The sequence below is a fragment of the Eptesicus fuscus genome, chromosome 7 (assembly GCF_027574615.1).
Source record: "Eptesicus fuscus isolate TK198812 chromosome 7, DD_ASM_mEF_20220401, whole genome shotgun sequence".
Lineage (NCBI taxonomy): Eukaryota > Metazoa > Chordata > Mammalia > Chiroptera > Vespertilionidae > Eptesicus > Eptesicus fuscus.
In genome coordinates, this window is record NC_072479.1 from 24,606,816 (window position 1) to 24,633,673 (window position 26,858).

General features: G+C 41.1%; 1 protein-coding gene across 2 annotated transcripts in view; it reads left to right on the forward strand.

Moving 5' to 3' along the window:
- Positions 1 to 26,858, forward strand: part of POC1B (POC1 centriolar protein B) — a 105,372-nt gene that overhangs the window by 12,262 nt on the left and 66,252 nt on the right. Inside the window, exons 3-4 of one of the 2 annotated variants that reach the window (XM_008143782.3) lie at positions 11,686 to 11,857; positions 16,176 to 16,355. In XM_008143782.3, the coding sequence (XP_008142004.1) occupies positions 11,686 to 11,857; positions 16,176 to 16,355 (352 nt within the window). The remainder of the gene's footprint in view (positions 1 to 11,685; positions 11,858 to 16,175; positions 16,356 to 26,858) is intronic. The other variant, XM_054718807.1, reaches the window with a different exon arrangement.

The window sequence follows — 26,858 nt, forward strand, 5'->3', positions numbered from 1 at the left end:
ATGATTAATTTCTTCTTGATAGCCTTTTCTGGGTTTCACAGGATAGGTTGAGAGGTGATCAGAGGAGAGAGTGGAGAGGGGATGGGAGAAAGCAATATCTGTGAAGTATTGTCATCCCTTTTTATGAATGCAGAAGCTGAGAGTTCAGTAACTTTCCTGAAGCTATGGAGCAAATGAACAGTAGGGCTTGGCTGAGCTTGGTCTGGAGCTGGACTCTGGGGGCACGCTCAAGTATACAAACATTAGAAGAGTTTAGAAGTATTTTCACATAGTTTTCAGAATCCGAGCTGCACTTCAGAAGTTTCCATTTAAAATGATAAAATTTTAACATTGAAGTTCTCAGTTTCCCCCCTTTTTTCCTTCAGTTACCCTGCATTGACTCAGTCACTGTTTAATGTGCATGGGTTGTTTGTAGAATAAATGATTGTAACAAACAAGTTAATTTCTCCTGTTTCTGACTGAAAAGCAGCAGAATTAAATTTGGAATTTTTAAGTTACTTCCTTACTGTGAAGTCGTAATAAAAGTTTGCCAGAAATTCTTTTTCTAATATAGTTGTTGATGGCAACCTTGTAGTGCTTGGTTGAAGCTTCTCTTACTGTTATAATTTTAAAAATTACTCCAAGTGCTAAAGTAATCTTATGTTCTCACTGAGAAGTCGTAGCAGAGTTGCAGTGTTTCTCAAATTTCGATAATATACCCCCAAAGAATGTAAACAACTAGAAGTATGCATTTTCAGGTCCCCAGTAATTGTAATGGAGATAATCTGTAAGTCCCCAGCACTTTGAGAAACACTGGGCTATTGATAAATGGCCAGGCTTTGGAGTCTGATAGGCTCCAAAATGGAGCTCTACTACTTTCCTTCTGTGTGACCTTGGGCAAGTTACTTAACCTCACTAAGACTCATTTCCTTGTCTGTTAAAGAGGGATAATTATATCTACCAGCCCTGTTGTGAGGATTAAGTAAAAGAATGCTTATGAAGTCTTTAAAGGTACTTGGCCATAATAACAACTCAGTAAAGGCTTGTGTTGATACGATTTATCAGTCCTCATGGAGATTCGGAGTTTGAGTAAGTTAGATTAAATTTCTCCGGATTGATTATTACTAAAGATTATTTTTAAAGTGCCTGCAGCTTCTTTTAGACCATGCTTAAGCTAGCAAGCTAATTACTTAGTGTGAGCTAGTAGGAAAACATGCTAATTATTCCCTCATTCAGGGCAGAGAATTTTAAAGTTTATGCCCTCATCTAATTATACTTGATAGGGTTATACAGTGCTAGGATAGTAATAACTACTTCTGAAAGTATTAGGGTAGTAAAGTTTATTTAGTTATGATTAGAATATTGTCTTTTTATTGTGCAACCCTCTTCTGTCTAGGTTTATAGATGTGTAAGCCTGGGGATTACATTTTATTTTTCTTTTTTTTAAAATATTTATAGAGAACTCCTCATAGTTTTCCTTAGAAGGTTTCCTTGTTTATTTTTCCCTGAAGAAGGCAGTCCGGGGCTCTTTTGTGACCCAAAGACTAGCATGAGCCTGGAAATGGAACAGAAAGTACAGAATCATGGTGCTTCAAACTAGAAAGCTGACATTAATTCTGGTAGGTGGCTTTTAAAGTAGGGCATAATGAGGGTAGAAAACATAGAGAGGGACTTCTGAAATAACTGAAAATTCAGGAATTCTACATGAAGGTAATTGAATTATTAGGACTTCCTTGAACATGGGATGAAGACTTGAGGGGATATAATCCTGATTTATAAAGTTGTGAAAGATACTATATTGTGAACACAAACCTTTTTAGTAAATTCTAAAATGTTTGTTCTTTGACCCATCAATAATTCTTTTGGGAATTTGTCACAAAGATATATTTGCACATGTCAGAAACAACACATGTACATCACAGCATTATTTGTAAAAGCACTGTAAACAACCTAAGTAGCCTAGACTGGTTAAATAAATTAAGGTGCACAGTAAAATACTATGCAGCTGTTAAAAAGAATAAGGCAGACCTGCCTCGAGCTATGATAGAGTAATTGATTACCAGACTTGCCCTCCAGCTGAAAACAACTGTGAAATAAGACAAAGTATATGAGACAGCTGTTTTCAGAGCAACAAAGAGTACAAAACTGTGGTCATTTCAAGAAGGAAAGCATAACCTGAGCCCCCCATCACTGGGCCTCCTTCCTGGGGGCACTCCACCTGCTACACAGCAGAGAGGTAGAGCCTAAGCAGTGAGAGCCTGCTGCACTGAGGCAGAGGTATAGTTCTGGCTGATGGAGTGACCTTTGTGTGGCAGGGTACCGGAGACGTTCTTGCTGAGTCAGGTAAGCAGCCACACAAGTCTGTGAGGGATTGTTGCAGTTTTGGCTGAGGGCCCGGCACACTTGTGCAGGTTGAGAATCTGTGAAGTTTAGCAAAGATTGCTTAATGCTGATCTGGGAGCGGACTGATGATCCCACTGACCATGCAGGGCTGGGTGTCCCTGTATCTCTGGCTGAGACAAAGTGGGAAAATCTCGTCAAGCACCTCAGACATGTGGTGGAGACACCAAGGAGGCCAAGCCTTAGGAATCAGGACCACACCTGATATAAAAGGCATGTCCTAAACCTATATTCAGTACTGAAGTAGATCCACTCTCAAAGAATAAAACCAAGTCTGATAAGACCATAAAAGAGCCAAACTGAATCCTGAACCACCGATAGTGAGATTGCTATTTGCAGAGGTGTGGGTTAGTGATGATCACCCTACTATTTGAGTATTCTAGATTTGAATAAAATATATTGAACATAATGAGAGCCAAGTTTTTTGTGGGGGAAAAGTTATGAGAAAAGTGGGGCTAGAATGTATTCTGTAGTTTTAGGTTGGAATTGGAGTTATGATTATGAACTCATGATTTTTAATATTTTTATATCTATACTAGGGGCCCAGTGACCGAATTCGTGCACCTTGAAAGGAACTGTGGGCTGTGAGGCTGCGGTGGGCACAGGGGCAGGTCTCGGCCCATTCTTCGTGCCTCCACCTGGCCCCTCCTGCCACAGCCCCTGGTCCCCTCTGTGCTGGCAGCCCTGCTGCCACTCCCACATGCTGACGGCACAGAGCGATTGGGGCTGGCGCCAGCAGCGGGCGCAAGCAGGGCTGGCGCCGATAGTGGGTACAAGCAGTGGCTGCTGCCCTGATCACCCCTCAGGAGCAGCGGGAGGTGGAGAAGCCCTCAGGGTGATAGTGACCAGCGCCGGGTGTCGGCAGTGGGTGCGAGCGGGGCTGTCACCAGCAATGGGTGTGATCGGCAGCTGCCGGCCCCAATTGCCCCTCAGGAGCAGGGGGGGGGTGGTGGAGAAGCCCTGAGGGGTGATCGGGGCCGGCAGCCGCCACTCGCACCTGCTGACGGTGCTGAGTGATCAGGGCCAGCGCTGGACACCGGCAGTGGGTGCGAGCGCCTGGTGGGACCGTGGCGCAAGAGCAAAGAATTTTCAGTAACCAACAGAGGCTTGCCCCAATGACAGCAACCGGCACCCCGCCTTGGTCTGGCACCTCCGCTGACCTGCTCCACCATCCTGCCATGGCTGATGCCTGCCATGTTCTGCGCTCTGCCACCTGCTGCCGACACCTGCCATGTTCTGTGCGCGCCTCCTGGTGGTCAGCGCATGTCATAGCGACTGGTCGTTTGGTTGGTTGTTTGATCTGATCCACCATCTGGTCTATTTGCATATTAGGCTTTTATATATACAGATAGTACAGCCTTCTGTTTCTATCTAATTTCTTAGTTCTACCCACTGAAACTTATATTTATATCTTATTTCTTAGCTCTGTTCTCTGACACACTGGTAGCAATGAGCAAACATAATCCCCAGATCTTGGTTTCTAATGTCATTCTCCACTATTAGGCATTAGAGCATCTTGGGGGAAAAGGCCAATTCCAGGGCTGGGGCAGGGAAAATGCATCTTGGAACATTTTGTAATTCTAGAAATAAGGAAATACTCAAAGAATGATGAATTTATATCAGAAAGTAAGCTTTAAGGGCGCTTACTAGCCAAATATGGAACTATGTAAGAGTAAAAATAAATGATAATAAGGATGGATTACAACCCCAGTAAAATAATCTTGAGTCCACACCGATATAAATAAATGAATAAGTAGATAAATGGATAAGGAAAGGTTTTACCTTACAATGATAAATTAAGAAATCAAATATTAGTTCATTAAATAATTAACTTAATTACTAATTAGTAAATTATAGAAATAATGATAGGTTGGAAAATTATTAAAGGATGCTAAAATTAGTGTGTGATAGTTTGTTGAGGAAGAGGATGTTTATATAGTCTTAAATTATGTTCCCACAAACTACTTATTAATTACTAACTTTACAAGGAAAAGCTGGCCTAATCCAAGTGATTAAAGTGAATCTCATCAATATTGGGACAGAGATATCACATGCATCCTAATATGATGCACTGATAAGAGAACAACATAAACTTTGTGGCTTTCTTATTAAAAAATATGTCCTGAATCTGACCCACAAGGTAACATCAGGGGAAAAAAATTGTTAAACATACTACAAAAATAACAGGTCTAATCTTCAAGAGTATCAAGGTCAATAAAGACAAAGAATGACCTAGGAAATCTTTCTAATTCACAGGAGACTAAACATTCATGGAAGTTAATGCAATGCATAGCCTGGCTTACTTTATGGGTGGGAAAATCGCTATAATTGGCAAATCCATATATAGACTATGGATAATAAAAACATTAAATAGTACTTAATTTCCTGAGAATTTGTTAATTGTACTATGGTTTATGTCAGTTAATGTCTTTGTTCTTAGGAAATACATACTAATGTATGTGGTAGTAAAAAAAGTTTCTAACGTTTCAATTAGCTAAGGAAAAATATGCATATATAAAAGTGTTTATATATAGAGAGAATGATAAAACAAATGGACAAAATGTCAACAAGAGCAAAATCTAAAGTAGAGAATATAAGAATGTTTTTATTATTAAAGGTATTGAGGTACATTGGTTAATAATGTTATATAAATTTCTTGTGCTACATTGTAATTGTACTGTAAGCTTGAAATTGTCAAAATAAAAATTTATAAAAACTGGGGTGGGGAGAATAAGGCAGCTCTTTGTACTAATAAAGCATAATCTCCAATGTATTATATATTAAGCAGGCTGGGCAAGTGGAGGATGGAGAGCCAAAATGCAGAGCTACCAGAGTAACATGCTGCTCTTTGTATAAAGAATACATGTGAATTGACGCCATTTGTTTAAGCATGTAGTAAGATACTCAAGAAAATGGTTAACAGTGGTTGTCTCTAGGAAAGGAATCAGGGGCCAAGGGCTGGAAGGAGATTTTGATAAATACTTTTTAGTAATATTAGAATTCTGTACCATGTAAATGTATTTACAATTGAAAAGATAATTTAACAACAAAAGCAAAAATGGGAGACAGTACCATTTCTTTCCAGAAAATACTGGTAGTATTCTTGACAGAGCATATCTCTAAGTAGTTGATTTTGGTTAAATTAACAAGTGAGAGAGCTTGTGTTGACTAAAGAAAGTTATTGCTACTTAGGGTAACGCAATAACTGTTGGCTTTTTGACATGTAGAGCAAGCATGTTCTCCATTAGTATGTTCCTTCTGTTATCTCCAGAGCCTAGTTGAGCATTATTTTGTTCTTTCTTTTGTCCTAATGTTAGATGTCTTGAAACAATGAATTACTTCATTCAGACAATAACTGTTTTTTTTAAATGGGTAGTTAACCTTTTCTCTTAACTTGCCCCTTTGACATTTTATCTTGAAATAGGCCAGCCAGATGATGAATTGTATGGCTTTGACATTTTAAATTATGTGGTAATGTTTATAAAGGGTGTTGCTCAGTGGAAATGTATGAAAGCAAATTCCAAGTTGGCACTATACAGCATTGACATTGGTAATCAAACACCTTTCATTATCATGATATTAGGGTTCAGTGGGAGGAGATTAAGGAAGTAAGGAGGAAAATTCAGTGTTAGTTTTCACAGTTTTTAATAAAAATGCATTCATGGGGTTTTTAGAGATTGTTGGTCTATTTTTCTGTTTTGCTAAAATAAAAAATAAAAAAGTAGAGTGTACCCTGGGCCATGCAGTTGTAATTGGGCATCTCTGCTTCTGGTGTTTTATAATTAGTAGGCCTCTGGAATGCCACCTTACCCTAAGTTAGGTTGTCTCCATCCTTCAAACAATTTGTTCATCCTGCTCTCTGTCACTTTTCTTTAGCAGGCCTCATCGCTAATATAGCAAGTATTGCTTTAATGTGGGTATGTGCCATCAACTCTACAGTTATGTTTTGAGTGTTCACTCTAGGTCAGTTGCCCATTTCCTCTTTTGACAAAGCATGACAAAGCTCCTCCCCCATTTACATTTTACAGTAGGCCCCACATTATGTAGATGGTCCTTTCCAGGCCTGATCTTACTAAATCTCTTGGCAGCATTTGACACAGCTCATCACCCTCTTGGAATACTTCCTGAACCTCTGGACACCACAATCTCCTCGCCTCCCTCCTACTTCATTTATGGCTTCATCCTTTGCTTTTTCTTCTTTCAGAATGAGTACCTTCACCTTCTTCTTATCTATACTCACTTCCTGGGTGATCCCATTCAAGCCCCAGTCTTTAATATATTATCTAGACTGCTGCTGCTGCTAACAGCAACAAAAACTCTAGTAATCATGGCCACATTAGACTGTTTTCTATGTGCCAGGTATGAATTACAAGTGTTATTTCACTTAATACTTTAAATACTTCAATTTGCAGATTAAGTGTCCCAGTCATAGAAAGTTGGGGTAGCTTATTCAAGGGAACACAGCTGGTAAGCCTGGATTTAAGTCACAAGTTGAATTCTACCATTTTCTTCTTAAACCACCACACTACAGTTAAAACCTCTTCCTGAGCTCCAGGTGAGTATGTCTAACACTTGGCATTTCAACTTTTAGGTCAAATGGGCATCTTAAACTTTATATTCTAAAAAGAACTTTTGATTCTCCACTCCATTCTGTTGCACTCTCAACTTCCTCCTCTTCTGGTCTTTCCATTCTCATTAAATGGCACTGAAACTTACCTGGCTAGCCAGGCCAGAAGCCTGGCATCTTTGCTTCTTCTCTTTGCTTCTCCTTCACATCTAATCCATCCATCAGCAAGCCTCATAGGCTCCATCTTGACCATGTACCTTCCCCTTCCATGGTCTCTAATGCAGACCACCACCTTCCCCTGACTCAGTTATTGCAATAGCAAAACCAAGAGAAGAGGCATAAGATTACAGTATCCTCAGAGGCCCCCCTTTGTGTTCCCTTCCAGCTACTGTCCTCCCTCCCTGCCACTCAAATAATCTCTATGTGGACTTCTGACTCCATAGATCAGTTTACTACTTCTTGAACTTGATATAAATGAACTTTAATTATACAGTAGGTACATAGTGTCGATGTACCACAGTTTATATAGCCATTTTACTTTGATGGATATTTGAGTTTCTAGTTTTGGTCTATTTTTAATAGTACTGCCATAAACATTACTGTATGTCTTTTGCTAAACATACCTTCTATATATATAAAAGGCTAAGCAACCGCCCAATCATCTGACTGGCCAGTAGGTATGATGTGCACTGACCACCAGGTGGCAGACGCTTAACAAAGGAGCTGCTGAGCTGCAGTGACTTGGCAGCAGCGACTTGGCAGCAGCTGTTCTTGGGTAATGCACCCCGGAACCAGAGAGGAGGGAGCCCGATTCTTCGTGGGGCTGCGTGATTACACCTTTGGCTGTGGGTTATGTTGTTGGGGCACTGTTGGCCCAAATCTGGTTTATGGCCGAGCTGCGGTGACCACTGATGCCCTTGAGCCCTGGCGCTGCCCCAGGTACTGCCCACCGGGGAGGGACCCCTGGAGGTTGGCTCCAGGTCGTGTCTGGCCCGTCTTGCCCAGTCCCGCCCCACCAGCTACCTTCTAATTAATTTCCTTTCAGTGTGCACGAATCCGTGTACCAGGCCACTAATATTATATAAGAATTTCTGTCAGGTATGTACCTAGAAGTGGAATTGCTGGATCAGATGATAAGTGTATATTCCACTTTAGTAGATATTTCAAAAACAATTTTTCTAAGTGGTTATAGCCATCAGCATTATATGAGAGTTCCAATTGTCACATCCTCACCAAGATTTGATATTGCTTTTTTTTTTTTAATTATAGCCATTCTGATGAATGTGTAGTAATATCTCATTGGGTTTTTAATTTGCATGTTTCTTGTGACTAATGGAATTGAGTATCTTTTTATGTTTATTGGCCATTTGGATATCTTCTTTAATGAAGTGCCTATTTAAGCTGTTTGCCTGTTTTCCTGCCTTTTCTAATTGATTTGTAGGAATCTTTGTGGATTCTTTGTTATATGTTGGCTGTATGTATTATAAATATCTTCTTCCACTCTGTGGCCTGCCTTTTCAGTTACTTAGTGGTATTCTTCCATGAGCAAAATTTCTTAATTTAGTGTAGTACCAATTATTATTCTTTTCCTTTAGTAATTTAGTAATTTTCATGTCCGGTTTAAGTAATATTTGCCTATCACAATGGCCATGGAAATACTCTCCTATGTTCTTATCCAAAAGCTTACTGTTTTACCTATCACATTTAAATGGAATTATTATTATTATTATTATTATTATTTTTGCCATATGGATAGCATAAAATGTAGGAGTCAAGTTACTTAAAAACATATATAATTGCAGTTGATCCAACACTATTTTTTGAAAAGACTATCTTTTTCTCATTGTCAGAGAGGCAGTTTTCTTAGATCAGTTCATGCAATCTCTCTGCTTAAAATCCTTCAATGGTTTCCCCTTGCACTTAGAACAAATACACACCTGTTACCACGGCTCCTTGACTGGCATCTTGCTTGCTTCTCTGCTTCCATCTCAGTGTTCTCTTTTCCTCCCCTCCATTGTGGACACCCTGGCCTCCTTACTGCTCCTTGGTCTTCAAGTGCATTATTGTATCAGGCCCTTGTACATGGGGTGTCTTCTGCCCAGAGTGCTCTTTCTCCATTTCTTAGCCCAGATCACTCCTCATTTCACTCAGATGTCTGCTCACGCGTCCTTTCTTTGGAAAGGACCACTACCCACCCCTTGTATATTAAGACTGAATAATATATAAAAGTCCTCTGAACATGTATGATATTACTAATGAACGTTCTCCCCTACAATATTGTGATTCCTTGAGGATTGTGTCCTATTTTCCTTTTGTAAATCTTATTTGCAACATAATATACTAGAACTCAAATAGGGCCCTAAGTATAAAGCAAATGAAAAGTCATTATTTTCCCTATTTTGTCTACATTTGCCTCAGATAATTCAGACCCTGATATAAATAATTAATAATTTGATGAGCTGTGGTGGAACATCAACTCTTTGTACTTTTTAAAACAGGTGTAGTAGACGGCATTACAGTTTGAAACTTATAAAGTCACTTTAACTGTTTTATGTCTTACGTGAAAGCAATGCATAGGCTAAGTAAGCCCAAATGAATTTTATCTGTGGCTAAAGAATTTAGAAGGTTTTTAGTGACTTTATATATTCCATCTGCAGTAATATTAATTGCATCTACATTTTATAAAGTTTCATTTTTTTCTAAGCATTCTACAGTCTAGATTTAGTGATTCTCATTGAGCTGGTCACTATTATTGGGGCTATTTTGGGGGTTACATGTATATGTAAAATTTAGTTTTGGGCCAAGAGTTAGACCAAACTTTCATTTATTTGTTCATTCTTTTTTTTTTTTTTTAAATCTTCACCCAAGGATATATTTTTATTAATTTTTGGAGAGAGAGAAACATTGATGTGAGAGGAATATCTATGGGTTGCCTCCCTTACTCATCCACACTAGGAATCAAACCCACAATCTAGGTATGTGCCCTGACCGGGAATTGAACCCCAACTGTTTCTTGGTGCACAAGACGAAGCTCCAGCCAACTGAGCCACCCGGCCAAGGCTATTTGTTCATTCTTTGTCCAAGGCACCTAGTTCCACCATTGATTGCATTTGTTTTCTTTTTCCTAAAGCTGTAAGCTAATGTCTGACACATAATTCTTTTAATAGTAGTAGAATGTCATAAACTAACAGAGCAGAAGTGGACTTTAAAATTAATCTTGTCTAGCTATAAAAGACATTAAGGGCCCTGATTGGGTGGCTCAGTTGTTTGGAGAGTCGTCCCATGTACCAAAAGGTAGCGGGTTTGATTCCTGGTCAGGGCACATACCTAGGTTGCAGGTTCTATCCCCAGTTAAGGTGCTAATGGGAGGTGACTGATCACTGTTTCTCTTTCACATGAATGTCTCTTTCTCTGTGTCCCTCCCTCCCTCCCTCTCTCTATACATATCCTCACCTGGTGATTGCAGGAGTGGGTTTGGTAGGGTGTGGGAGGTGGAAGTGTAAGAGGCCATAGAGGGTATAAATAATAAATGGGAGGGAAAAAAAAAAGACATTAGTAGGTCAACTGACAAAATTGGAATATAGTTGGTAGATTAAAGTATTGTCAATGGTAAATTTCCTGAAGTTGATAACTGTGCTATGTAAGAGAATACCCTTATTCTTAGAAAAACACACTGAAGTATTTAGGAATCAAAGTGCCATGATGATGTATATACTTACTCCCTAATGGTTCAGGGGGAAGAACCTGTGTTTGTGTGCATACTCAAGTAGAGAGAGAGAGAGAGAGAGAGAGAGAGAGAGAGAGAGAACACAAGCAAATTATAAACTAAACTAGAAGCCCAGTGCACGAATTCATGCACCAGTGGCGTCCCTCGGCCTGGCCTGTGGTTTTGGGCTGAAACCAGCTCTCCAACATCCCCGAGGGGTCCTGGATTGTTAGAGGGCGCAGGCCAGGCTGAGGGACCCCACTGGTGCACAATCGGGGCTGGGGTGGGATGCAGGAGGTTGGCCAGCCGGGGGGGGGGGGGGGGGGACTGTGGGAAGGCTCCAGGGTGTGTCCGACCCGTCTCGCTCAGTCCCTATTGGCCGGACCCCAGCAGCAAGCTAACCTACCGGTCAGAGTATCTGCCCCCTGGTGGTCAGTGCACGCCATAGCGAGCGGTTGAGTGGCCTTAGCATATCATTAGCATATTAGGCTTTTATTATATAGGATGTGTCAAAATATTAACATAAGGTTAATATCTGGTAGTTTGTATTTAATGTTCTTTATATTATTCTTGTAACTTTTTATAAATGTGAAATTATTTCCACACAAAAAAAATAGTTTTAAAAGAAATCATCTCATCCAGCCCTCTCCAGAAAACCATTCAGTCCTCATGACAGAGAGGTTAAGTAACATTCATCAGTAACCCTGGGAGTTAGAGACAGCACTGACTCCTAGTCCTGTGTTCTCTGTTATGCTGTGCTGTGTTCTCTGCTATGCTATGCTGCGTTCTTCTAGTAAATAGTCATAGAGCTCTAACCCAACACAGGGGCAGGGACACAGCCATGCTTGCATATTTATGGCATAGCTTTCAGTTTCTGTTAAAAATATTTTTGCTGTTACCTGGTCAGCCTTTCAACCTTCAGCCCCTCTATTACCTGGACATCTAGTTATTAGATAAGCTGCCCATTGTAACGAGACATGCCTACATGTTACGTTTTAACTAACAGTGTTTTTATTCTTCTGTTTCTTGATAGCTACTGCTTCTTGGGACACATTTCTCATGCTATGGAATTTCAAGCCACAAGCTAGAGCTTTCAGATACGTGGGTCACAAGGACGTTGTAACCAGCGTGCAGTTTTCTCCACTTGGAAACTTACTGGCGTCTGCTTCACGAGACAGAACTGTTAGACTCTGGATTCCCGATAAGTAAGAAAACAAACACCTGATGTGCTCTGGATTTAGAAACGTGAAGGAAAGCTGGCCCCGGCTGCTCCTGGTGTACCTCTCGGGACAGCCAGACTCCCGATTACCTGTACTCAGTCTGAGTCACACCCGAGGTGTCAAGTCAAACTGCTTCAAAGCGTTTTTTCCTCATCTTTAACTCATAATTAGGTCTTTTATTTGAAAACTATTTCAAACCATGGAATATGCTTAATATGTATTAAGTTATTGGGGTGGAGGGGTGGTAGTTATCAATCCCTTAGTAAATCTGATGTAAGCTTTGGACTATCTCCCCAGAGAGGTACATTGGCATGTGTAACCAAAAATTGTACAGTTTATTAATCTCCTAAAGCCCCTTAATGGATCTTTAGGGACCTTTGGATCCCCATTAAAAACCCCTGGGCCAGAACTATTCTTTGATTCATATCATTCATTAGTAGGCTCCAGAATGTTCTTGTTAAAATTTCCTACAAAAGTATAAATCATTGCTTTTGTTTTAAGGTCCTATCTCATTATAACAAACCTCTCTGTAAGAGACTTTTCAAACCTTAGTTTATATTTTAAGCAATTATTACTTCAGCCATGAAATTTTTTAAAGTTTTAAAGTATTAATTATGCAATTTTCAAACATACTTGAAAAGAGAAACAATAGCACAAAGACTCCCAAACCCATAATCATGGATCAGATTCAACAATTACCAGTATTCAGTCAACCTTATTTCATCTATCCCCACACTCCACCCTTTTTTTTTTTTTTTTGCTGTAGTATTTTTAGAACAAATCCCACACATCACATCATTTCCCCCTGTAAATACTTCAGAGAGTAAGAATTGAGCATTTTCTGACGGTTGTGACAGGATTTGATTGTTGGTTTGTGCCTGAACAGGCACTCCCAAATGAAAGAAAGTTCACAGGGCATTTCCCGTCCACCACCCAATGGAAACTCCATGCTCAGAAATCTGAATATTATCCTGATGGCAGCAAAAACTCTTGAAGAGAAATGACATGTTATAATGACATGGTGGATACAATATAGAGGGAAATTGTAAGGGAGAGAGACTGGTTTGTGGTTTAAAAGGGAAGCATTTTCTAAAATCCTTAATTTTGGGAATTCAGAGCCAGCACAACACAGCCTCAGTTACCCATTACTAACTCAAGGAAACCTCAGTGAACAAACTATAGAGGGGTACCTGAGTTAAAAGCGCACTGCGTCATTAATCTGCACTGGCTGATCTAAGGACAACGATTATGCTTGTGTAGATATCTCTTGTTCCTCTTTTTAAATCATAGTGGGGCCAGGGCAATAGCGGATCATGGCAATGGGAAGGGAACTCATGCATCAAGTTCTCTGTTGCTGCATAACAGTCTTCAAAACATAGTAGCTAAATATAGTAACTGTCATTTCTCACAATTTTGTGGATTGTCTGGATGATTCTTCTGCCCCATTTGGTGTTGGCTGTTACTTTTTCAGCTTCATTAAGCTGACAGAAGGGCTGGCAGGTCCAACACCTGTTCATATGCCAAGGGCCTTGGTGCTGGTTATTGGCTGGGGCACCTTGGTCCTCCATATACCCTCTCCCTGGCAGGATAGGGACTTCTGTATAGTATGGTGGCGGGTTCTAGGATAGTAAAGCAGAAGCTGTTAGACCTCTTAAGGGCCAGGCCTGAAACTTGCACAGTGTCACATCTGCCCCATTCTGTTGGTCAAAGTAATTCACATCAGCCCAGATTGAAAGGGTGGACAAATCAGCAGATTCCACCTCCTATGGGGAGGAGTGCTATGTGTGTTCAGAGATGAGAGAAATTGTGGGCAGCCATATTTTCAGGCAGACACCTGCCGGTGACTGGGAGGCTAAAAAAGAATAATGGAAGCAGGTCTGGCCTGGAGTTTGTCACGGTAGGCAGTTAAGGGGATGTGGGCAGAAAGGACAGGTAAGTATGTAGGAGGCAGAGCGTCTATGTTAAGGCAAGGTAAGGAACTAGAAACCACTTGAGCACTGGCACAACAAACAAAGCTCTCCTATCTCGTGGGTTTTTTTTCAGACATGCTTCCTGTTGAGACCGGATACAGGCAAGGCCAGCCTACACTGAGAGGAGGACCTTTAGGAAGAAGGCAAGCAGGCTAGCCTGCTGGAGTGCACAGTGTAGAACTAAAGAGCAGGGCTGGTTTTGATGATACTGATAGTCTCTTGGCTTCCGGGTCATAACAGATGTCAAGGCTTTTCTTTGTTTTTCTCTGGGTCTTATACCTGAATTCAGGCCCAACTGTACTCTGACCTCAACTCAAAAAACTTTCTCTGAAACCTCACTGATCTAGTCCCTGAATGCTCCTCTTATCTTTTTAAATACTGATTTTAGTTATTCCCGCTGTAGAATCATGACAGTCACCTAGGCCACTAGAAATATAAGCCATGATAGATCTAAGGACCTTTAAGTATTGCCTCTTTCCAGTCGAATTCAACAAAACACATTGAGCTCTTTTTATGTGTCTGACATTGCGCTACTTTCTGGTCTTTAGAGATAAATAAACCATCATTTCTATCCTCAGAAAAACATACTGCTTAATAAGAGAGAAACAGGTCTTTTTTTTTTTTTTTTTTTAAGTGCTACATAATGTAGTAAGCAAAATAGATGTAGCAGATGGGGTAATTCAGCCTGTCCGGCTGGTCAAGGAGGTCTGGGATGGGGAAAGTAGTTCAGGCTGAGAAAGCAGTGATTTCAGGTGTGTGTGCAGCGCTGTGGCTGTTCTCAGAGTACAAAGTTCAGAGCAGTGGCAGGATATCTGCCGAAGAGCTTGGGTGCTGTGCCTTTTTCTGGAGGGTGGCTAGTGACACATTGACACTGGGATCTACTAGTACATGCTTGGAGTTAGCAAGGTAGTAAGTACAGTTTGGAGGTGACTGGAGGGGGATAAAAGATTAGAGCAGTGAGACCAGCTAAGAGGCTTTTGCAGTAATCAAGGTGAAGGATATTGAAGGCATATCAACCTTAAAGCAAGCATAGCTGGGGCCGAAAGAGGAGGAGGGATTCAAAAGATACTTGGGCAGTGACAGTGATATCACTATCACTCAGTAGGTGTGTTGACCTACTGGGTGTGGGAGGAGAGGCAGGGGGAGGCACTGAATGTGACTTCCAGGCTTCTGCAAATTCTATTCCTGATCTTTCTTAAATAGTTATGGCGATTGTCCTTCTAAAGTATCACCTGTATAGATATGACGTTCTAAATGGAAAATGGCTAAGTCTGGATGTAGTGTAAAGTGAAAGTGCCTTGGAAACTTCAGCACACTGGCACAAAGTAGTAATTCCCAAATGTCACCTTGTAACTCCAGTGCTATCTACTCGCCTGCTCCGAGCCGTTTAACATTTTTTTCCTGCTTCTCCTTAAATGCCACGTGTTATTTTCTCCATCTGTTTTTCCTATTCTCTTTTTCCTACCCTAGCTAAGAAAAAAAAATGCACCTGAAATTTCAAGGGGTTGAGAACGGAAGTGCTATGTTGTTACCATTTATCCTTTGTCTTGCTTCTGAGGGAAGATTGGGCCTGAGGCCAGCCAGGCCTTACATCCACCCAGATCTTAGTTCTCATTGCTGGTAGTGGAAACAGGAAAGTTGGAGGTAAATCTCCTCCTTCCCAACCCAGACTTGTGACCCCAGTTTTAAAACATTGCCTTGGAGCTATTAATTTCATCAATCATTAGCTTTTCTAGGGTGGATGTTCTTTAAACTATGTATTGCTATTTCTAGTGGAACAGTGGAATGGCAGGAACTTAAAAGGCACGGTAGAGATTTGTTCAAAATATTATTTGCCTAGCTTCCAATGAAAACATAAAGAGCAAATGCATTTCCGGGGTCTCTCTTATTAAGTATCAGTTGTGACCTTAGTTGACAAAAGCAGCTTGAAACAGTGTTGATGAAGAGTGCATACAGTACAACACAACCTTTTCATACTGGTGTTAGTTTTACAAGAGTTAAGCTGTTTTATGTTTCAGAGTATATACTGGTTAGCTATTGATTATACTTAAATCAAAAATTGTAAATATTGAACTGTTTTGCCAAAACCGGTTTGGCTCAGTGGATAGAGCGTCGGTCTTCGGACTGAAAGGTCCCGGGTTCGATTCCGGTCAAGGGCATGTACATTGGTTGCGGGCACATCCCCAGTAGGGGGTGTGCAAGAGGCAGCTGATCGATGTTTCTCTCTCATCGATGTTTCTAGCTCTCTGTCCCTCTCCTTTCCTCTCTGTAAAAAATCAATAAAATATAAAAAAGAAAAAAAAAATTGTAAATATTGAACTGTTTCTTTCCAGGAGAGGGAAGTCCTCTGAATTTAAAGCTCATACAGCTCCAGTTCGAAGTGTGGACTTTTCTGCTGATGGCCAGTATCTAGCTACAGCTTCTGAAGACAAATCCATCAAAGTATGGAACATGTATCGCCAACGCTTCTTATATTCCTTGTGCCGACATACACACTGGGTGCGCTGTGCCAAGTAAGTGCAAAAAGTTTCATTAGATTTCCACATTTTCCCATAGTCTATGTTTGCCCTCCATCTCCAAGAAAAGGAGTTAGTTTTCCTCCCTCCCTTCCCTCCTTCCCTCCTTCCCTCCTTCCCTCCCTTCCCTCCCTTCCCTCCTTCCCCTCCCTTCCCTCCTTCCCTCCTTCCCTCCCTCCCTCCCTCCCTCCCTCCCTCCCTCCTTCCCTCCTTCCCTCCTTCCTTCCTTGCTTCCTTCCTTCCTTCCTTCCTTCCATTCAGCAAGCATTTATTGTGTGCCTGGGAACACAACAGGGTTGAGGACAATGGTAAACAAAACAGTCACAAACTCCTGCTCTCATGAAGCTTACATTCTAGAGAGGGGAGACAGGCAGCAAACAAATAGGAAAATGGATGTGGTAGGTGAGATGGTGGTAAGTTTTAGAGAACAGAACAGAACTGGATTTTAAACAGGGTCACAAAGGGCGGGGCCGGGGGGAGGACTTTGAACAGAAACCGAAAGGAAAGGAGGGAAGGAGGCTTGAAGATACTTGGGAAGGGAGGGCCTTGGATAGAGGGAGCAAGTGCGACAGCCCTGAGGCTGGAGCTGGGGGCTGGTTAAGGACAAGCAGGAGACTGGTCTGGGCAGAGCTGGGGAGACCGGGCCAGGTCAGAAGTGGCTCTGATGTGCACCCTGAGAGAGAGGAGATGCCACTGGACCAGGTTCATTTTCTGAGTTACACTTTAATGGAATCACTAGGAGTGCTGTATCAAGAAGAGATTCAAAAGTCAGGGCAGAAGCAAGGAGGTGTTAGGAGGCTGTTGCAATAGTTCCCATCCCAGCCTGGACTGTCCCAGCTGGTGGCACTGGAGATTTTGAGAAGTAGCTGGATTCTAGATATAGTAGTTTGAAGGTACAGCCAACAATACGTGCTGTCACATTGGATGTGACAGAGAAAGAGAGGAACCAAGAATGACTCCATAATCTTGGCAACGTTCTATTGAGAGGAGTGCTGCTATAGGTGTTACTGTCAGCTGACAGCCATGGACAAGGGGGACTATATCCCTACCACAAACCATCATACTGCTGGGCAAAATAAACTAAACAACTGTTTTCAGACATTACAGAAACAATACCGGGTTTTGAATCCTGACACATGGAAAGAAATAAGATGAGCACCAAATCCAAAACCGATTTCCACCTGGGAGCATTTTTCAGACCATGGCACAAGGACATAGAGTCCAAGGAGACAGCAGCAGTCTTGCTGGGCAAAGGAAACAGAAATTGGAATTCAGAACTGCTATGGGGCTGGAGTTTTGAGGGCAGGAAGTGAGAGAGAAACTATGAAGAGCAGAAAGCCCCCAAAAGCTCTACCTATGAATCCCACTGAGTATTTGGTCAAATACAAAGCTGCTTATGCACAGGGGACTGAGGCTTGGCAGAGAACAATGACTGGGAGACTGAGCTGAACAGATTACATATAGGGGAGTAACAATAAAAATGATCTCCACCTTCATATTAAAAAATGCAAACTAGAAGACACTGGAATGACATATTTAAAGTCCTAAAAGAAAAAGTACCCACTGAACTAGAATTCAACATCTCAGCAAAAATATCCTTTAAAGAGGATAAACAAAAAATTGAGAATTTATTACCAATAGACCTGCACTACAAGAATAGTAAATGAAGTTTTTTAGGCTGAAGGGAAATGATACCAGATGGAAACTTGGATCTACTAGTACACAAAGGAATAAAGAGTGCTAGAAAAGGTAAATATAGGGGTACATACTATTAATAGACTTTTTGTTCTTATTTCTTTGAGAAATGGTTGCTTAATGTATTGTGGGCTGATATCATATGTAGATATAAGAGGTAGGTAAATGAAGATATATTTTGGTAAGTTCTAACAGGAGTTTTACAAGTTCTGACATATATAAAATGGCATAAAATTAAGAGTACAGAGTGATACGTTAAGGATGCATATTATAACTTGTAGAGATTACCAATAAAAAACACACAACATGGGCAAAGAATAAAGCTAAAAAGCCTACAGAGGAAATAAAATGGGATACTAAGAATTAATACAAAAGAAAAGCAGGGAAAAGAAATAAACAAATGAGATAAATAGAAAACAAAGAGCAGAAGAATTTATGAAAGGTTGAAAGGTCACCAATGAAGTGAAATTTTGGTCTTCAAAATATTCCTTTAGTAAGCATAATCCCCAGTCTATATCACATATCTGTGCTAGGTCTAGAGTTGAAAGAAACAGTATTAGCCTCAAGGAGCTTTTACAGTTCAAGGGTAGGAATAAGATACCAAATAATTATAAAATGGTGTGTCCTATGAGAAGATGATAAGGGAACCTCTGAGTGGGCGCTGAACTAGACTTGTGTGAGGAAAAGTCAAGGAAGGTATTCCCGGCCCAAAACTGAGGAAAGGAAAGGGGAGCAGGAGACAGCTGGATATTATCAGATGGGAAGAGGGTGGTAAACCTGTCCATGGAAGGAATCAGCAGGAATAAGCACTGGGAGTTCAGAGTGTGTTCTGGGAACATGTATTATTCATTCAGCTATGGCTAGACACAGGAAGCAAAGTGGGACAAGGTCGGAGAGGAGGTGGGGAAGGCTCAGAGTCGCTGGATGATATGAAAAGGTTTTACTTCATCCTACAGGAAATACAAAGACACGAGGGCTTGGAATTGGGAAGAAACATGATCATTTCTGAGCTCTTCTTTTCTGATCGGTCTTTAACCGGCATGACTACAGTAAGAGGGTCCACGCCAAGATTCGCATGCCTACCTGAACCGCCTTGTTACCACTGGGCAAGTTAGGTTATGGCTCTCAACCTCTTCAGACTGTTGTGAAGATGAGAAATGCAAGTTGACTGTGTTGGGGACTGAGTGGAGCCCTAGGGCTGCCATTCCTCCAGCTGGGCCCCTTTAGATAGGGAGCAGCTCGGGAATGGGGAGGAGCCACTGCAAATGTTGTTATTCCTTATCCATTCACAAAAAGAAAGCGATGGTGGGACTCTTCATGGCTGTCTGCCTGGCATCCATTCCCCATAGGGTGGTAATGGTGCCCGAGTTTTCCCTGAGGAACCAGCCCTCCCCCACGGCCCATTCCCGTGTTACACATGTGCTGGAGAGGCCCTATCTCCAGCTCCAGCCGTAGGCATTCTTCTCAGGCCTGCCATGCAGATCAGAGCATCTCCCTCCTCTCGGAGTTAGTGAGTCGTGTTGGGACCGCAGGACTTTCCTCTGGGATTGCTTCTTCTAGGCTCAGTTAAGCCTGTAGCTGCTGAGGGATGTCATGGGAGTGATGCTGATTCCAAAGGGAGCAGAACTGTGAGATAAAGCAGAATGAATGGCTGTCTAGTTACATGGTGTAGTTTCTGGATACAGCTATACCTGGAATTATTAGCACGTGTGTGGGGGAGGAGAGATATGAGCCTGGAAAAAAATTCCTTTTGCTTTCTTTTTAAAGGCACTTTCCAGTCCTAGCCAGTTTGGCTTAGTGGATAGAGTGTTGACCAGTGGACTGAAGGGCCTCAGATTCAATTCCAGTCAAGGGCACCAGGCTCCATCCCCAGCCCCAGTCTGGACATGTGCAGGAGGCAACCAATCAATGTCTTTCACATCCATGTTTCTCTCTCTCTGTCTCTCCCCCTCCCACTCTATCTAAAAATCAATGGGAAAAGTATCCTTGGGTGAGAATTAACAAAAAATAAAATAAAATAAAGGCACTTTCCATAGGAAGTGATAGTGGAGCAGAGTTTTGTAAAAGTGGGAGTTACCCTCACATTGATCATGTGCACTCAAGACACCTGCTTTATCTCCAGGCCAACACCACTGCCTTAATTTTTAGCATCACTGGCTCTTGTAGAGACTTCTGCAATAACCTCCTAAATGTCCTCCTTGACTACAGATTTGCCTTCATTCAGCCTTTCTCCCCACCCCCCTACTGCCTCCAAAGAGACCTTCTGAAATGAAAATCCCATCACACTGCTCCTCAGCTTAAAAGCATTCTGACTCCTTGCCCTGGCACATCTGCTTGCCTTCTGTTCCAGCCTCATCTTTTGTCCCTTTCACCATTCACCTTGTTACAGCTACCCGCGTGTGTGAGGTTCCGTTATAATCTCTGCCTTTCCACATGCTGCCTGAACACCTGGAATAACCTAGATCCCACCCTCCCTTCACAATCCTGCTCTGCATCTCTTCTTCCAAGAAGTGTTTGGACTCCCAGGCTGAGTTTGTTGATTCTTTATGCTGCCACATTGCTCCGTTTATGAGTTTATGAAGTCTGTCAGTTTAGGCCTCCCTTTCCTATTAGACTTTGAATTACAGATATTTTATTCATGTTGTGTTCTCTTTTCAGGCACTGTTCTAAATTGTATAGATACTAAGGGAGCAAAATACAAAATTCCTGTGCTCATGGAGCACCTTCCACCAAAGAGAGATCAGACAGTAAACAAATATATTAGTGACATGTGCTCTGCAGGAAAATACTGTAGGGTAACATGCTAGAGAGTGATGGGGTGGGGTGGTATTTCACAGATAGTGGTCGGGGAAGTGTCTTTTCTAAGGAACATTGACTGAAGTGAGGTAGCTAGTGAGGCAGAGTCGGGAAGAGTGTTCCGAGGTAGAATCAGATATAGTGGGAGGAGCACTGTAGAGTATTAGTTGTAGAGTGGGGAAGGCTCAGAGTTGTACAAAAACGTGGTTTGAATGAATCGATGAATCAGTGACCAGGTAGCTTTGGTGGGCATTCTCTTGAGGCAGGAGTCATTTTTGTGGATTCTTTGTATCAAATTCAGGAGTACTGCAATGCATCTCCATGGGGAATGTTCACATGGCTTCACTACTTTCTTTTTCCATTTTGGTCTACCTCTGTTCAGGTTGATAATTTTTATACTCAGCATACCTGGTCTTAATGGGATGCCTTTATCTTGCTGGTACATTGTGGTTCTGAGGTTTGTTTTTAAAAATCATTTGCTTTCTTACTGTTTGGAGGGAGTGATTCATATGAAGTACTCCAGAGAACTCTCTGGAAAAATGTTCTTAGATAAATAATTGGGTTAAATTGAATGAATAAAGATTTCATCTTCTTGGCAACTTTCCTTATAGGTGCTCTACAGCAAGCTTAGAGATTCTTCTCAAGTATTTATTACAGTGTTTTTTCTTGGCTCAACTTAACTGCTGTTAGAGACAAAGAGAATTGAGAGGGTCCAATTGACCGCTCAGGCTCAGCCTCTCAGAGTGTTTTGTGCAACTTCCTGTGAAAATATAGCCTTAATAGGGTCATCCTAGTCCAGGACTTTCTTCCAAAGTCTGAAGGACTAGAAGTCCTGTTTCTGCTCTTTACCCAGACGTGAGAAAGCTCAGAGGGAATCTGAGCGCACTTAAAAAAATTAGGAAACATAAGCCAGATACCAGTTTAGTTATTTACAGTGACAGCACTAACTTTCAAGTGGACTAGAAGATTTGTGTGCCTCAGTCAGGGTCTTCTTCCCTTGTCAAGAAAGTCACAATAAGACTTCAGTGGGCTCTGGAACCAAAGCAAGAGAGTTTGTTGAAAAAAAGCTTGATGGACAGTTTCCTCGGGTTGGGATAGTGAGGTGGACCTATCTTTGCCACATATACACACCTGCCAAGGAATCAGCAGGATCACTTCTGCTGGCCAGGTGCTCTCTCCCTGGGCCTGGCAGCAGACACGCTGTCGCCGGGCACCTCCTCTTTCAGTATGCAGTTTTGTTGCTTCGTTTCAGCAGAGAGATAGCAAGAAGTAGCTAAGAGCATGGGCTCACCAGCATGTGATGCTGGGAACATGACATAACCTCTCAGGGCCTTTGTCTGCTCTTTTGTAATTGGGTACAAAGGGGTACCTTCTTCGTAGTCATCATGAATAAACAGGTTAATGAATGGAACTAATGGCAGCTATTAATTACCCTCACATTCCAGTTTTTTCCTCCGCGGGATTATACTGGAGTCATGTTTAGGTTGTGTCCAAAAGTCATTTCACATATTTGCACATAGTTTTAGAGGTTGCTACTATGTATAGTAACTACTATCCTCCTTTTATATATGCATTTTATATATTTAACTATCAGAGGATAACTTTATTTTCAAGTACTTGGGTCTGCAAATCTCCGTCTTTTCATTAGCATGTGTATTCTGTTTAACTTTATGTAACTAGTCCTATGATTAGGTTTAAGTCTATCATTTTGCTCTTTGTTTTCTATTTATCTCATTTGTTTATTCCTTTTCCTTGCTTTTCTTTTGGATTAATTGAGTATTTCTTAGTATCCCATTTTATTTCCTCTGCAGGCATTTTAGCTTTATTCTTTGTCCATGTTGTTGTTGTTTTTTATTGGTAATCTCTAAAAGTTACAATATGCATCCTTAATGTATCACTCTGTACTCTTGAATTAATTTTATATATGTCAGAACTTCTTGAATAATGAAGAAAAAACATTTATCATTTGAAATATATATATATATGGGGGAGAATTATTACCTGTTTTAGGGGCAAAATAATTCTTTTAAAAGTTAGGATTCACAGACAGCGGGGCGGGGGAGGGGGGGTTTTGAAGGCCTGTGCTGGGGAGTGGGAGTGGGTGGGGAGAGGTCAATGGGGGGAGAAAGAAACATGTAATACTTTCAACAATAAAGAATTAAAAAATAAATAAATAAAAATACTATTAAAATAAATAGATAGATAGATAGATAAATAAATAAATAAATGTTAGGATTATTGTAGCCCCGAGTTTTAAAAAATAATGTATAATGTGAGATAATTTAGGTATCTTTATGGTATTCTTAGTCATAAATAAGTAGAACCTAATGAGACTTTTTCAACATTATTGCTTTTACAGCATTAATTTTTAGGGGGAAAATCTGCCTTTAATTTTCATTTGTTGGTAGTGTTACATGAGATCTTTAGCCATCTAAATTGAAGATATTTTTGTTATGCTAAAATATATGTAAGATAAAATTTACCATTTTCAATATATAGTTCATTGGCATTAAGTATGTTCATATTGTGTGACAAAATACAAGGATTTTAAGTATAAGCTCTCATTGACTATAATTCTAAGTTAGTGCTAATTCCCTTAGAAAGTTTTTTTCTTATGCCCTAAATGTTTGCTGAGGATGTAGTCAGTACCGTGCACTGTGCCTAGGGACACAACTGTGAATAAGACAGATGTGGTCTTGGGGCTTACATTTTGTTAGGGAAGTAAACACAACACGTGTTGTGTGTGCATATGAGTCATGTTAAGAACACCTCCTGAGGAGTTAACCTGGGGGAGGGGGAAATTCAGGAAGGCTTTTCATGAAGAAGTGAGGGGAGCGGAGACTTGAAGGAATAAGATCCTTTTAGGTAATTCAAACTAGGTAAAGAGTAGGGGGGAGGTATTTGAGGCATAGGGAACAAACATGTGTGAGGAAACAGCTGAGGCAGAAGCAAGGTCCTGAGTAAAAAGAGGGGTGTGGTGTCAGAAAGAGGGGAGTGATGAAGATGAAGAGACAGGAGGGCAGATCCAGAGCACCTGATAAGCAGTGGTAAGGGTGTCAGACTTTTTCCCAAGGGAAATTTGAAGCCACCTAAGGGTTTTAATTTGGAAAATTTGATTTCCAATTTAAAGTTCACTTTTCTTGCATGTAGAGAATGGAAGTAGCAGGACCCATTGTGGTTTGAAGAGATGGGGCTAATCATGGATTAGAATGTAGGGGAGTGGAGGGGAAAGAGGAATCCAGCATGATTGCTAGGTTTCTGACTTCAGAAACCGTTTATTCAGGAAAGTAACACTGGAGAAGAAACTGTCTGAGGAGGAAGGTGAGTTTAGGTTTGGACAAGTTCAGAGTCAGGGGTGCCTAGGGCTATCCAAGAGGAGACACCCAGTGGGCAATTATACTTAAGGGTGGAGATCCAGGAGAGAAGTCTGGGCACATAAATGATGGATGACCCAACAAATAATTAGCATACTTAAATGTTTTTATATCTCTTTCATCTGTTTTTTGTCTCTCAACAGTTGCAGGAGTGAATCCTGTTACTGCAACAGATGGTTTCTCTTCTAATGCTGACCGGCACTTAAAAAAACATAAATGTTTTGTTTATTGTCTTGAACTTCAACTTCAGTATGTAAACACAACCCCATTAAAGCAAACTGAAACTACTTTTTATTTGAGTCTATGAAAGTTTGAGGTCTGAATGCAATCCAAAGTCTCACATTATCCAAATAGAAAGTGGTAGCCAGGGGGGTTATGAGTTTCACAAGGTTACAGAGCTGGGCAGTTGCAAAATTGACCCTGCAATTCAGGACTGTGTATTAACTGGGCAGTCTTATTTCCACTGCTTTTTGCTGCTTCACTCTCCTGTTGAATACTGCTGACTTCAGAGTACCACTTACTAATGATTTGTTTCTTTAAGGACATGGACAATGCCCACTCTGATCTCACAATGCTGAGGTGTAGAAATTGGTTTTTATAGAATACTTATGATAAGAAATATTTAAATGAAAATTTTGATTTCTTATGAAACTAAAACATCTCATGGTTCATGGGCCCATTTGGCTGTCTAATGAATGAATAACTATGTACATATAGACATGCAGTTTTACTAGTACATACAGTTTTGGGAACTCCATAGATTCCAAGTTAAAGGTCTCCTATTATATAACTTTTAGGCTGCTTTCAAAGGAAATGTGAACCAGTTTTTCTGGAAAGTATTCAAGAATTTCCTCATTCTCTCAAATGAGTACCAATACATTTTGAAGGATTGAATAGTAAGTAGTTCAATTAACTTCTCAAATGCCTTGTAGACAGTTCACATCTCCTGATCCATTAGTCGCCATTGACTAATACAATATCCATTTTGGTGACGCAGTCTCTGGAAGTTTTAAAGGGCTGTTTGTGGTACTGAATTAGAGAATTAGAAATCTATTAATGTCTCAGAGCCCTGATCAAAGTCAGGGCAAAGAAAAGCCCATTTTATTGGTGCTTGCTTGTTTTTTTTTATGAATCTAATTAAAGGTGAAAGGGGAAGAGAAGATGCAAGCCACCATCTTTACTTTCAACCCCTCCAAAGGCAAAAAACATATTCAGAAAGCAGGGATTATTATATAGTGTCCAGAGGAGGGGCGGGGCCTTGACCCTGAATGCCCCTCTGGTGCCCCGGCCAGCGGGGTCTTCTAACGGGGGTACCGAGGCGGCGCACCTAAGAGAATGAAAGACAGACAAGGGACGCAAAGAATGGAGGCAAGACAAAGGGGTTTCTGATCAAGCCTCGAAATTTTATTTTTTACATCGTTCCTTATATGTGATTTCTAGAAGGGTGGATGCCTAGGAGGGGTGGGGGCTGACCTAGATAATCGGCTAAAGTCGTAAAGGGTGTGGACTATAGATAAAGGGTGTGGCGGTTGAAGGGCGGCTACAGAAGGAATGCTTTGTCCTCAGGCAAGAGGAAGTGGGCCTAGTTTCAGTAACTTACTGAAGGTCAGAGTTAATCCTTTGACCGACTCTTGGCTCCTGACACTCTGGTCATGTGGAGTTGGAGGTAGAAACCTCTCCCTCTGCTGCCAGCTTCTTCCCACTACCTCCTCCATTCTCTGTTTATCAATGTTTGCCCTCCCTTCCTTTCTTTAGCATGGGGAAGCTTCTCTCAGACTATAACCCGTCCTGCTCAAGATAAATTTCTAGTTTGAAAAATGTCTCTTATTTATAGCCCCTCCTTCTTAGGATGAATTCTATCTGGCCAGTATACCTCCTTTCTCATTTTCACAAGTTGCTTTAAAAACACGTTTTTTTCGATGGAGTTTCTAATGATAAATTGGCACATTTTTTTGTTTTATCACTGTCTACGGCTATATTATTTGTGTGCCCTCCCTCCTGTTAACTCCCTAGATTAAAAGCTTCCTGAACACAGGGATCTCCATTCCATTTGCCACTCTATTCCTTTTACCCAGGACGTTGTCCAGTGCCGGTTCTGGCAGGTGCTCAGTGAATATTTGAATGAATGCATGAATGTTCCAAACTCATCTGGAACGCACAGTGTATGGTAATGCAAGCCGATTTTTATTAAAGGACAGTCCAGTGGTTAGCCGGTCAGAGCTGATCATGTAGCGTCTGAGGAGCACTGTCTCGTGCTTCTCCACATTAGGGCCTTCTTTGTTCACACAGGAGCCACACAGAACCTCGTGTGTCCCAAATCCTATGGCCAGTAGAAGACACTTCCCTTTCAGTAGGGACCCAGCAGAGTGACTGAGAGTTTAGCTATGGAGCCAGATTGTCTGGTTCTCATCTTCCTGGTTGTGTGACTCTGGCAGTTACTGATCCTTTCTGTACTCCATTTATACATCTGTAAGTTGAGGCTAGCAATAGCACCTGTTTTGTAGGGTTGATTGAGGATTAAAAGAGTTGCTATAGGGTTAGCAGGATAGTGATGATGGTGGTGATGGTAGGATTTAGTCAATAATGTAGGGTGAGGATTTCCGTACTTTGTTTTTAATTTGATCATTCCATTTTA